The sequence below is a fragment of the Puma concolor genome, chromosome D1 (genome assembly GCF_028749965.1).
Source record: "Puma concolor isolate L17-30 chromosome D1, mPumCon1.1.hap2, whole genome shotgun sequence".
Classification (NCBI taxonomy): Eukaryota; Metazoa; Chordata; class Mammalia; order Carnivora; family Felidae; genus Puma; species Puma concolor.
Genome location: NC_141676.1, coordinates 96,389,719 through 96,403,724, shown reverse-complemented (window position 1 = coordinate 96,403,724; position 14,006 = coordinate 96,389,719). Strand labels below are relative to the sequence as shown.

Below are 14,006 nucleotides of genomic sequence, written 5' to 3'. Positions count from 1 at the left end.
TATGTACTGGGAAACCAAAAAATTCATTTGACTCACTTTATTGCAATATTTGCCGTACTGTGGTGGTCTGAATTGGAACCTGGATGAACTGGATGAGAAAAGGGCTCGCCCTCTCCAGGAGGTCAGAACCTCCATACTCCAAGGTATTCCTGGGAGTATACACTTTTATTAGTATTATCATTAATCTTTAATATTTTTTCTACACAGGAAAAACTAAACATTTGGCCTAAGGTTTATGAGATACAGAGGCAGAGGGACTCCAGCTCCTGGAACCCATACTCAGTGACTGGAAATCCCAGGGATTCTTCTGGCCTTTCTGTGGCTGTTTGTAATCTTCTCCCTTCCCCCCCCCCCCCCCCCCCACACGCAGCATTTGCCCTTTGCCTTGACTGGTTTGGCCATGGGAATTTTCAGGGGCATTCTTCAAGGACTGACATATTTTCTGATTCTTGGAAGCATCAGGATTCCAACATTTGGAAAGTGCCTATCTTGCTAGAGTGGCTGAGTGGTAGAGTAAGCCTTTGATTCCAGACCGCACTATATCATTTTCTGCCTGTTCGACCGGAATAGGGTTATTTCACCTATCTGAGCCTCAGTTTCCTCACGTGCAAATTGGGAGAAGTGTTTGATCTACCTCACAGGACTGTTTGCTCTCCAAAAAGAGTATGTTCGAAATGCTACATTCAGGCTGTTATTTGTCACAGATAAAAGACAGGTGCCCACATTAAATACTGCGTGTCTTTGGACAAGTTGCTCAAGCTTTATTAAGACTCAGCTTTCTCTTCTATTAAGTGGGGATGACTAAACCTAACTTCAATAGGATTATTGTGAGGATTACAGGAAATTCTGAATTGCAAGCACTCAGTACAGTAGCTGATACATTATAATAGTTATTATATAATATTGATGTTTTACCCACCCTCATACCCTGGGACCCTTAATACATGCACAGCTATATACCTGCACAGCCACACAGCAGGCGTTTCTGAGAAGGACAAACAGTAGAATCCACTGATGACAGAACCACCCAAATGTCCCTGTTCTCACTTCTCCAGGCTCAGCTATGCAGGTATAATTTATATCTCAGAAGCTTCTTGGTAGATTTTTGCCTGGGGAAATAACAAAGCTTTGCTCTCTTCTCTTGCTTTTACTCTCTTATTAGCTTGGTTTTTGCTCCAAATCCCCTTGGGGGGTAGGAGGGAGGGGGAATCCTGGTTGTGTTTCTGGCCAGGAGGTGCACGTGGCCATGGCTGCCTGTAGGGTTCTGACTTCCTGGAGAGGGAGAGCCCTTTTCTCATCCTGCAGCTGCTACCAGAGCATGTCCGGTGCTTTGACTTGACCCCATCCGGAACAGGTAGGGAAGAGTGAGCTGTAGTTGTTAGGAAGGTTTAGTTTGGAAGGAGGAGCCCCATGTTCATGGCAGGTGTGGCTTTCTTGCTGGGGATGAAGGGTGAGGTGGGTGTGGAGTCTGAAAGGCTATGTTATCCTTTAAAAAAAAAAAAAAAAGATTTCCAGTTATTTTACCAGCAAAATGGATTTATTCAGGAATAACACAATTGCAGTGCATAACAAGGAAACTTTCACAAAAACCATAGGCAAGTCCCACAAAGTAGAGGAACATTATTTAATGGAGAAGAAGGAGGAAATTGGGAGGGGATGTTCTGAAGGGAAGTCCACGGGAGAAAAGCAAGAGGTGAAGATGGTGTCTCGCTGACTTAGTTGCAGGGATACTGGGTATCTTTTAGGAGATGGAATGTACTTCTTTCCTAGTTGGGACCTGTAATTGATGATGCTTTCCTGTTGGCTTTTCTCCTAGTGGGGCCTGTAATTGACAATTCTTTTTGAAATTGACATGGAGTGGCCCAGGCTTCTCCTTCTAGCCTCCCTTTCTAGAATCAGGAGTTTACTTCAGTGAAGTTTCCCTTGATTAATTTTCACAGATCCTGTAGGTGAGAGGGAGAAAGGCAGAATTAAATTGCTGTCCTGCTTCCATTTGCCTGGGTTCCTACCAGTGCTGGGGAGAAAATTATGTCTTCCTTTCTCTGTTTATACAAAATGTCCTCTCTGATCAGTTGATGCTGTCCTTCCTTTTGTTTACTTATTTTTCCAGTCTTACTGAGATGTAATTGACATACATCACTGTGTTTTAAGGGCTACAGCATACTGACTCACATATACTGTGAAATGATGACCCCAAGAAACATGGTTCCTTTTTAGGAGCTAATGGGAATCCTGTACCCTTCACATATTCTAGCTGACGGGCAGAGTCCAGTGCATGGACCCTTGGGGGAGACCATTGAGAAAGGAATTTCTTTGGCTCTATCTCTTACTTAATTGGACATTTGTCAACATTTGTTCTGTAATTGCCTCTCCCGTGAAAGAGAGAACTATGTCCCATAAAGGGTGTTCTAGTACACAATATGCCTACGCTCCCTGAAAATTGCCATGACTACAGGGAAGCTAGTAGTTGTCGTTTTGTCACTGGATTAATTTGGCCTCTTGCCCCATAAACTTTCTGAACCTGAGCCTTTTTGTTTTCAAAATGGGAGGTGGAGACTTTCCCTTTCAAGTGGCTATAAGGATACAGACAGAAAACAGAGAATATAAATATAAACATAAGTCACCCAACACCGTGCCCGGTGTGTAGCAGCTGTTCAATTAAAGGAAGCTCTTTATTATATTAACGATGAATATCCCCTTTTGCTCACTTCTGAGCTTGCTCAAAGAGTATTTACTAGCCGCTTCCTCCCAGCTCTGAGAGAACAGAGCCATTGTGGGGATGACTGTAACAGACTTAACACCGCATGAAGAAAGAGGAAGGGTTGCACTTTTCGGTTCGGCAAAGCTGCTGTATCACCAAAGCGGTACATTGACCGCTAAGTGCTAAACTGCCACTACCACTATTAAAGAGAACTCGCCAAATGCCTGTCATGAGTAAACACCTCTCTGGAGGTCACACCAACTGAGCAGTCACATCGCGTGGCACCATGCTCCCTAAATCTGTGTCTTGGGTAAGTAGTTTCCCAAATGTTCATGAGAAAGGCTTTCCTGATTGAATGCATTTAACAAGTGAGGTGCGCTATATCCCTCTCTCATAAATGCACGGTGAAAAGTCTTGCAGTAAAACAAAAAACCAAAGTCAAACGTGGTTCACTTTGCTTAATCCATTATTTCTCAAACGCACTTGGCCATGGAACCCTGTGTCGGAGTGCCACCTGTTAACATTCCAAGCAACTAGTGTTCCGTGGAGCAGATGGCAAGGAAGGTTTGTTTGCATAGTTGAAAGAACGATGGATAAGGAGGCAAGAAATCACTGCTATGTTAGCTTTGGTAACGAGTGTAGGTCGATTATCCTTCCTGGGCTGTAAAATGAAAATGTTGCTCGATAGGGGCGCCTGGGTGGGTCAGTCCGTTGAGCATCTGACTTCTGGTCAGGTCATGATCTCACTATTCGGGAGTTCGAGCTCCACATCGGGCCGTCTGCTTGTTAGCACAGAGCCTGCTTCTGATCCTTTGTCCCCCTCTCTGCCCCTTCCCGCTCTCGCACTGCACTCTCTTTCTCTCTCAAAAATAAATATTAAAAAAAATGTTGCCTGGTAGACTCTTTGGGCCTCCTTGTAGCTCAGTGTACCTGTGGCTATGGCATCATTTATAGGAGATGGTGAAAGGTTAAAAACACATGGAAAACCAGGGGCGCCTGGCTGGCTCAGTTGGTAGAGCGTTCCAAGTCTTGATCTCAGGGTTGTGAATTTGAACCTGATGTTGGGCCTGGAGCCTGCTTAAACACATATGCACGCGCGCGCGCGCGCACACACACACACACACACACACACACACACACACTCATAACACATTCCTAGCTTCTGGGAATTGAAAATCAATATAAAAGAAATACATACATGTCAGAACAGAACACAGTGCCTAATAGCACGGAAGTATTTAATACATTTTTGCTAAGTGAATGAGGGAATGGGAAAAGGATGTAAATACATGCAAATGAGACAAACTGGTATTACAGGGTCTCAAGTGAAGGATGAGTGAGATCATGAGTGACTGAGATATGGTGGGAGTGCTTTCAGGTAAAAATAAGTTTTGAGCAGTTTTGAAAAGGATGGAAGGTAATTAGCACATATTCACCACTTACTCTGTGCCAGATAATTTGCAGATGTTACATGAATCTTTGCAACCCTGTGAGGCTTGGAAAGGATAAATAGCTTGCTCCCACATCTGGTAACTGGAGGTGAAGTTGGGAGTTGGTGGTTTATTATGTCTGGCTACCTTGCTAGGTGTTTCACATGTATTATTGTAGTTAATCCTCTCAATGGTCCCATGAAGGACGTATTATCCCCATTTGAGAGATTTAGATAGGTGGGATTATGAGAGAAGAGGGGAGGGATTAAGCAACTTGGTCAGGGTTACTCAGTAGGGGTAAACATGAGGTCTCTGTGAGGGCGGCCTGGTCCTGAATAGCAGCGTGGACAACAGTATGAGTAACAGCTAAAAAACGTTACCGTGTTCCAGGCAGTTCGTATTTGGAGCTCATTCACTCCCCAGGCAAGGGTCCGTGACTTTCTCCATTTTTCATGCCGGGACCCAAAGGCTTAGAGAGGTGTGCAATACCTTGTTCAGGTCGACCACGCTGGTAAAGGGTGGGGCTGGGGTACCCGCTTCAGGGCTCAAACTCCTACCACCTGCGTTTTAGCGGCCACGTTTGATAGAGGAGCCCGTGGTGATTTGCAGTGTAACTCCACTGTAGGGGTCATTCGCTGTTACCCCGAGGCACATAGTGTGAAATAGACATCTAAGTTCCCAAAAGAGAGTCTATTGAGTGCAAAATACTGGAACTCAGCCAGCCGGAAGGGGCCCTCAATCTCATTGCCCCGAGAAGCACTTCCAGCCCAAGGGGCCAGACACCCGTGTGTGTGAGAAGACTCCTCCAGGGATAATAACATCTCCTGGGGAGGGAATTCATGCCAAGGACAACCCCCTGCCCCCGTCTTCTAGCAGGGAGGCCCTTTGAATAGACGCTGATGCTGCCAGGGAGGATTTTAGTGTCCATGTAGGAAGCACGTGGGGAAAATGTGACAGAGAGCAGTCAGGACTCCGGGAAGGATGGAGAGGAAGGAGGAGAGTGAGAAGTGGAAACTGGGGATTTTGTAAGGCAGATCTTGTTAGCTGGATTTCTGGAAGACAGTAATAGGAAAGGATTTGTTCTTCAGTCGGCCTCAGCATTGCCGCACCTTTGGTGTTTTTCGTTCTTCTTCGCAGCCTTCCTGGAAGAAGGGAGGGCTTAAGAAGTGGTTCTGGGTAGAGCGGGGAATTGCCTTGTAAATTGGCTGATTATTTTTCCTTGATGGGCTCAGGCGACCTCCCAGAAACGGGGGTGAAACAGAGGCAAGAGTGAATGAGGGAGAGGCACAGGCTACTTCCTGGGCCGCTCGACAGTGTTCTTTAGGCTCGGAAACTTGGGTGTCCTGACCATCCCAGGACTCCGGTCTCCTTTCTAGCTAGCTGTGTGACTGTGGACCAGTCAATGCACCTCTCTGAGCATCAGTTGTCTCTGCAAAATGAGCGCTTTGAACCGGATGACTCCTGAGGTCCTGCCCTGCTCTGCAGTGCTAGGATTTTGCCACCACCCACTTGGGATTCCACCCTATCCTGAAGACCTTGGGGGTCACCTGTGGACTCTGCTGATCTATTCCATCCGCCTTCCTCACACTCCTTTTCACAGCTCTGCGGGAAGCCGAGGGGTGGGGGGCCGCCGGCAGTTCATTTCCAGTTGAACCCAGGCCCCCTCATAAGCCCCAGGCAGCCTCGCTTCTGCTGCTGGTTTCCGCACTAAACTTGATGGTCTGATTTTAAAGGAGCGGTTGGTTTTAAAGGCACCGGCTGGTTGTGTGTCCCCGAGTTGCACTGCAGTGCTAAATGTCTGAGCGTCTGAGCGAGGCAACACCGGGAGAATCCAGGCAGCAGGCTGCACCGGGAGAGGGAGGGTGAGGGGAGGAGGGAGGGGAGCGCGGGGACGCGAGGCAGAGGGACTGAGCCAGGAGCGGAAACCACAGAGGTAGAGTCGGGACGACGCGGGGAGGAGCGCAGAGGCAGGGAGGGGGCAATGCCTATATAGACCGAGGGGACGTGATGCGGTGACAGCGTGACAGCGGGCGAGAAGCCAGCGGGAGTCTCGCAGCTGGGGGAGGGGTCCGCCCGCTCCCGCGCCCCCCACCCCTCCCGAGTGCAGCCGCCCCCCCCCCCCGTGCCCACGCCCCCTCGGGGAGCTGGGGTGCGGCCCCCACCCGGGCTCGGCTCCACGCGTCCTCGGGCTCCGCACCTCCTCCCTGCTCCAGATGGGACTGGCTCTCCTCGTTGCAAAGCCGGGCTCCCAGGGAGATGCGGTGAGCAGCAGCCGGCAGCCGGGGCGCCCCGACCGGCGGGCCCCATGAGCGCCTCCCCCAGAAAACCCAGGTAAGAACTTCTGGACCTTCCTCAGCCCCGGAAGGACCACAGCTGGCTCCCCGGGTGAGAATGGGGTAGCCCCGGGGGACACTGGCGGCTGTGGAAACATTGGGGCAGGAGTGAGAGGTGCTGTTCGTTCTCGCAATCTTGAGTGCAACCTGGAAGTTACCAGAGGGCACGGTAAAGCTATTAACATGGATTGTGGCCTGGCTGTGCTGTCCACACCTGAGAGTTGGTGTCCCCAGGAAACCGCTGGGGTAGACTACCTCCCTCATGAATTTCCAAGAGCTGGCGAGGCTGGCTTCTTCCTCCATTCAGTTCTGGAGATGTGCTCAGGCAAGTGGTGAGGGCAGGGCTGTGGGTAGGGAGACTGAGTCTACAAAGTTTGTCCTGGGGACGCTGGCTTTCCTTGTGCCTGGGTGATGCTTCCCTCACCCTGCCTGGCCACCCCCATCAATTTTATGCCGATTTCCCTTCTGTTGTAGAAGCCCAAAGTTGGGGAGACAGAGTGGACATCATGGGGTTTGTCTGAAGATGCCCAGAAAGGCTAAGGAGAGGTTCTGTTTTTCCTAATTTCCTCCTAGGGTGGAGATGGGAGGTCTAGTAATTGGAGGAATGCCTGGTTTGGGCCTAGGGATGCACGGAGTCCCGTTCCAGGAGAAATGGATTTACTTTTGTGGAGTAGATGCGGAGATGTGGCCATCCGAAGGAAGTTGTTAGGGCCCAAACAACTCATTTGCACCCATCAGCCAACCTCCTGCCCGGAGAAACCCCCTTCCTCTGGAAGTCCCTCAGCAGGGCACGTGGCTCCAAGGCCACGTAGGAATAAGCACTTGATCGCGTGCTCCCAGGCTGTGCGTTCTGGTGGGCCTAGAGCAGTTGTTGAAGAGGGGGAAGGACTGTGCACATCACATACACTTGGAAGATCCCTAGCTGTATCCAAGCAAGTTAAAAAAAAAAAAAAGAGAGAGAGAGAGAGAGACTTGTAAAAAAAATAATAAAATGTTTTCATGACAGTAGCAGATGTAAAACTCCCACCACTCTGGGAGAGGAAAAAGAAATTTGTGCAGGGGGCTGAGCTGTCTCCTCTGCCAGTGCTTATGTGGGCACGTCACCTCTCGGAGATACGAGTGTTTTATGGAGGAGGAACTCTCTGCCTGGGGGCGGGGGTGGGGGGTGGGATTATTTTTCAAGAGGGGCATATTTCAGCTGGGGCTGAGCTTGGAGCTCGGGAAGCCAATAAGGGAAACGAGTTGGAAATGCTGCCTTTCTGACTCCCACCCCAAAGTCCCACTTTGCCCCTAGCGTGATCTTGAGGCTCACGGTAGAACAGGTACACATCAAAGAGAGGCCTCCACCCCGTTCTGGTGTGACGTGACCTTTGTCATTAAACAGCGTTGAGAAGGTGAGAGGGCAAAGTATAAACAGATGTCTCCTGTATGAGCAATTCGGTCTCATGCTCTGGGGGAGGTTAGCATTTACTCCCTCTATTCAGTGGTGCCTCTGCCTTTGTTCCTTACTTGAAGATCGTGTCGCTTGCTTCTACCCGGTGTCCCTGTCCATGTTGCCTTCCCTGCTGCGCGCAAAACGAACTGGCTGCCTTTGATGGTGCCCAGCGAGGCTGCTGGTGAGGTCACCAGTGTTTGCTTGAACCTCCCCTCCGGCTCATTTACTTTGTAACTTGCTCAGAAGATCTTGTCCTCAACTCGCAACTTGGGGCAAGAGATCTGCCAGGCATTGTCCTCCGTATTCAGGGGTTTGTGGAAGTTCCGGTTTCCCCTGCCCACACTCAAAGGCTGCTTGGTTTCAGAGATTTGGAACCGGGCTTTGGCGTTAGTGTTGGAAGGAAACTGTTAGTGAGCAACTGATCAGCGTGTCGCCAAACTGGGGTATTGCTATAGCACCCCCGCCCGTTTAGCGCTGTCACCGAATACGAGTGCCTTAGTCGGTTTCTTGTCTAGCTGTATTCAAGGGTCATAGGCCTTGAATGAGATCACGTCTTTGTAAGGCGAATGCATTGGAAAGGTGGTCCCTGCCACCTTTGCTTTTGGACCTTAGCAGTCCTTTGCTGTCTTTGCGCATTAGCTCACTGTCGGTTCCGTCAGGGCTTCCCCATTAGACCCCTCTGTAGCTTGGACGCTTGCAACTGAGGTACCCCAAGGCTGCCGCTGCACTCCAGGCCACCCTCTGCTGCTTTTACAAGGGCGGCTGTTTGTGGCTCTTTGGGCCGCTGTTTACACCCATCCCACTTGCCCTGCTGGGGGGTTGCTGTCTCTAGGGGTGCCTGCTGTAGTTTATACTGTTTTGATTTTCATTGTTCTTTCAGCTTGATCAGGATCTTTTCTTTCTCCCTCTCCTTCCCCCTTTTGCATCTGTAGATTGGTACGTTGCATTTTCTGCCAAGGCAGAAAATGATATGTTCTTCAAATTGTGCTAAAATCATTTCCTTGATTTGACCCCAAATCCCAATGTGCACAAAACAGAAACACCGCATATATTTTTTATTTCTTTTTTTTTTTAAGTTTATTTATTTTATTTTTGAGAAAGAGACAGCCAGAGAGAGAGAGAGAGAATCCCAAGCAGGCTGTGCACCATCAGCACAGAGCCTGATGTGGGGCTTGAACTCAGGAACTGTGAGATCATGACCTGAACAGAAATTGAGAGTCAGATGCTCAACTGACTGAGCCACCCAGGTGCCCGCTGCATGTATCTTTTAGATGCCGAGGTTCCATATACCTTTACTTTGGTGTATACAAGCCTCTGGCTTCTAAGAGATGCCCCAGTATCCACTCTGTACCTGGTGGGTATGTATTGTGTATCTGCATAGCAAAGTAACATTGCTGATGAAGAGACAGGAGAGTGGAGACGGTATTCTAGTAAAGGGTGTGTGTGTGTGTGTGTGTGTGTGTGTGTGTGTGTGTGTGTGTGTGTTTTAGGAAGTGGGATCCTGAGTAGGCAGATGCTGTTTAGAGGGTCACCTTCATTTATTGAAGGCTTATTTGGTGTGTGTGGAAATCGAGTTCTTTGGACAGGAGAGAGAGTAGGTGTTAGAGGACTCAGGTATAGATCTGTAAGATGGGAATGGTAACAGGAATGTTCTTTTCTAGAGTGGGTTGATGCTGGTGAATCTGTGAGTTAGCGGTCTGCTAACCACCTTTTCTGTTAGGCTTTCCTTAAACTGGCCGGGAAGTTCTGTCTTCAGAGAAAGTTACTGGCGATCAGAGAAAGTTTCAGGGAAAGGATGGCTCCTGTAGTTCATGGACCCCACAGGCGAGGAGCCCGTTCTAGCCACAGGGAGTGAGCTGAACCCATAGCTCCATCAGCCATATTAACAGAAGCAATCTGAATGCTTTGGTTTGAAACTAGGTCAAGTAGTGGGACCTTTCTGAGACCGCAGGAGGGCAGGAGGCTTGAAGCAGGAGGCAGCTCTCCTCCCTCAGCATCCACGGGGGCTTTTGGCACAGCTCTGGAACTCCTAGTGAAAAAAAGATTTCTCTTTCTGGGCCTGAATTGCAGTAAGGCCAATGCAGAGGTGGCTTCAAAAGATCAGAAATGGAGAGTGCAACTTGAGCGTTTATTAAAAAAAAAAAAAAAAAAAAAAAACTTCATAAAATTAAAAATTGATTTGGCCAAAACACAAGAGCAGCGAGGCGCCCCTGCCTGCGCACCCTGACTCCCACCAGGAGTTGCAGAACTGAATGAGTAATAAACATATTCGGTTAGGTGAAGGGGGGGAGGGGTGAAATTAGGCCGTCCCTATCGCTCCTCTCCCACTTAATCCAACTGATCTCCAAAATCCCAAACGCCATCTCCCTAAACTTTTTTGGTGTCTGGAACATGGGGAACTGGCCGGGGGTAGGAATGGGAATGGGGCAGAAGAACAATTCCTGGAAACGTGTGTGAGACCCGGGGAGCCTGGAATCCGGCTGGCTCCAGAAGGTAAGCGAGGCCCAGGCGAGGCTGTTGGAGCAGACGGGGTCCCTGAGAAGGAGAAAAAGAAAATTGGCATGTAGAAATGATGTGGGAGGGCAGGGCGGGGCAGCGGAGGAAGAAAGCGGGTGGAATAGGAGAAAAATGCAGACAGTAAGTGCAGGCAAAGGCAAAAGAGGGAGAGAGCGAAGATGAGTGAATGCGGTACGTTGCTCGCAGGTTCATCCTCTTCCCTTTTTCCTCTGGCAGAGGGAGAAAGCCAGCGATCCAGCCAGCAGCATGGGTTTTGTGCTCCTGGAGCCTTCTCATTGAAGCTGTCAAACCTCAGCCCTCCAACGGCAGCTCCTTTCTATTTTTACATTTTGCAGAATTGAAATTAAACAAATGACCCTGGGATGGCGTGTTCATGAAGATTTTATCCAGCACACCCACACAGCCAGTGCCGGGGTGGCTGAATATTTAGCATAATATTCCATTTAATCAGATAAGAAGGCATCCTCCAGAGAAGCCGGGGCTCTGATAACAGCCTATGAAGAGATGCTTTGATGAGGGTGGGCAGAAGCCAGAAAGGAACCTTGTTCCTTGGCTTGGTTGGGCTTGTTAGCAGGAAGAATTCCAGTTAACTGGATTCTGGAGGAGCTTAGCATTCCCCCTCCTGTACTTTTTTTTTTTTTTTTTTTTGGCACTGGGTTTGATTCCAGCCTTTGTGAGACTTCTTGGTCCATTTCTTCTTGGAGATCTCGCTAGATGCAAAAGAAAGTGTTCGCTTTGGCTGAGCTTGCCCCAAGTGGAAGTCCTGCTTACAATTTGGGCACTCGCCTCATTTGTTGGCCTGGTCAGGAAGCTCATGTGTACTGTGCTGGTGTTACAGTGCTTAGGCAGCAAGAATAAGGACGTTGTGCATCTTGTACTTGGTTAGAACACAGAGCAGATAATGTTTTGTTGGTTTAGACGTGGACTTAGTTCCTTATGTCCCAGGAGATTTAGTAGCAATTAAATGCATGCCCCTTGCACATAGCCATTCTTTGGAGGAAAGAAAAATAGCAATGCACGTTAAGGGGACCAATTAATAAGATAAGGTTGTTGGGTAGATATAAAAATGTGAGACTCTTCGGGGCGCCTGGTGGCGCAGTCGGTTAAGCGTCCGACCTCAGCCAGGTCACGATCTCGCGGTCCGTGAGTTCGAGCCCCGCGTCAGGCTCTGGGCTGATGGCTCGGAGCCTGGAGCCTGTTTCCGGTTCTGTGTCTCCCTCTCTCTCTGCCCCTCCCCCGTTCATGCTCTGTCTCTCTCTGTCCCAAAAATAAATTAAAAAAAAAAAAAAAAAAAAGTTAAAAAAAAAATGTGAGACTCTTCAAAAGGCTTGTCACTTCCGTGTACATATTTGTATTTAATAGGGTGTTTATGGCTCTTTTGCCATGGACATTGACAATTTATATGATTCTCCACCTATTAACTTTTAAGATGCTGTTTTGACAAGTCCAGCAATAGAGACTGGGTAGCAAGACTGCTGTTGAATCCGTTCTGACTTCAAAAAGAGCAACGGATCGGACAGTGTGACTCAGAAGGAGCGCTTTCCGCTGGCTAGCCTTGTAGAGGCTGATCTTTCCCTCCAGAACTAAATAGGCTTACTAGTCAGAGAATATTCCCTCCAGTGACTATAAAAAGGTATCTCCGTCTCTGACGCAGAGAGCAATTGGAAGCATTGACATGAGCCATATGGGCGTATGTTCAAAGACCCGAGGAAATGAAGGATTGACGGTCCATTAAGAGAGAAGCAGAAGCCAGTTTCCTTCCCTTCCCTCCAGTCGAGCATCCCTGCGTATTTTCTCCCTGCGTTCTTTCTTCCTGGTTATCTGGTTCAGGCGGTTTGTGCGGCATAGCTTTGTAGACGAGGAAATTTCTTCTGCATCTCGGAGGAAAAGGAAAAAAGATAAAACCCAAGTCAGGACCTTCTTTGGTACTGTCAGATTCAAAGTATGGCCTCCCAGGTGTAGAGCCTCAGTCTGTCACTTGGGATGCTCAGCCCAATGGTGCATGATTGCGCAGCGTCAGCCCCACAGCCCTTGGAACCAGACGTGAATGTCCCCATCATTGCTGGGTCGTGTATTTTCCCCAGACTTCTGTACTTGGGGCTCTGAGCCTCCTCATGCTCAAGTCTTTATTTAAATGAATCCCCAGAATGAGCTGCTCCACTTGTCTGGAAGTAGAGAGCTTACACAAAGTCTTCATCCAAAAGTGTCCCCTGTGCTGGTGAGAATGACATAGTTAGCCATCTCATAGGAGTATGGACACTTAACAAACAAGTGTCTTGAACCCTTCCTTATTATTATTTTATGACTGCTGAGATACCATCGGTATTCTGTGTTACTGATCATGGAGCTCTTTTGTTATGCAGAATAACTTATCATCATCCGCATTTTATAGTTGCAGAAACCAGGACATAGAGACACGATGTTCAGGCTCACATGGGCAGGAAACGGTAGAGCCGGGACTTCCACCAACATTCTGTTTTTAAATACTGTGATCTATTCTTCACTACTGTTCTCAAATACTTTGATACCGTCCTTTGTCTTGTGGATTCCACCCTAAATTCCCAGTGTCCTCTTTTTGTCCCTAGCGTCTTCCATGATCGGTCATTAGTTCTTTATTTCTGCGGGTAGGAGTGCCCAAGCATCTCCTAGTAGTTGAGGCACAAAAGGATTCCTCAAAATATACATACCTATGCAAACCTAATGAAAGGAATTTAGAACAAAGAAGTAGGCTATATTACTTTTCTTGGCACCTCCCGCCTGCCTTTTATGTTTTGGTAGCTAATCACTGCCAAATTTTCTTGACATTTAAGTCCCAAGAAAATGCTGAATGAAGTTGGCGTTATACCTACCCCTTATAACTGTGATAGCCCTCCTTTTCTTGTAGATTTTCCCGAAGGGAGAGTCGTCCCCATAGTTTGTTCCAGATGAACCAGTGGCTACAAAAGCTTCTGTAAGGCGAAGAAAGTAGAGCAGAATTTGAGGGAAACTGCCACTTCCAAAAGATTGCTCAGGCAAGTCCCTCAGGATTCCAATCTCCTGTAAATCCGGTCTTCTGAGGTCTTTCTTCATCTTGGCTGAGGCCATTCCCTCCATTTGAACTCAGTTGGCAACAATCAATAGAGAATGTGAATTTCTGGTCCTGGCTGATGTATTGCATGCATGAGCTTCCTGCTGTGTGTCTGAAAAAGCACAAACCCAGGTCAATAAGGCTGTGTTGACAGCTGTATTTAGCAGTCAGACCAGCCCAACTGAATGATACATTTTGGCCTGTCAAGAAGCAGGAACAGGTTAGCAGGGACAGCAGGTCTGTGTTCTTAAAAGTGTTTGCCCAACTGTGGATGAGATGGGAAGATTTATAAAACTGAGTTTAAAAATTGATTTCATCTGTTCTTTTCTTTCTCCTAAAATCTGATCATTCTTAACACCTGGATGCTTCAGGAACCAGAGTTCAATGCTAGTGCTAGGTTTTGACTCTTCAATCTGAAACCTGATCTCTCTTAGCAACACACAATTTAATTTAGGGATTGAGCCTTGGGCTGTCTTGTATACCTGCATTATAATGGTGGTTCTGTGATCAAGTTTTGAGAACT

General features: G+C 48.1%; 1 protein-coding gene across 1 annotated transcript in view; it reads left to right on the top strand.

Moving 5' to 3' along the window:
* The first annotated feature begins 6,325 nt into the window (after positions 1–6,325).
* Positions 6,326–14,006, top strand: part of GRAMD1B (GRAM domain containing 1B) — a 246,281-nt gene continuing 238,600 nt past the window's right edge. The window contains exon 1 of the mRNA XM_086678817.1: positions 6,326–6,462. Coding sequence (XP_086534943.1) covers positions 6,437–6,462 — 26 coding nt within the window. The 5' untranslated portion in view covers positions 6,326–6,436. The remainder of the gene's footprint in view (positions 6,463–14,006) is intronic.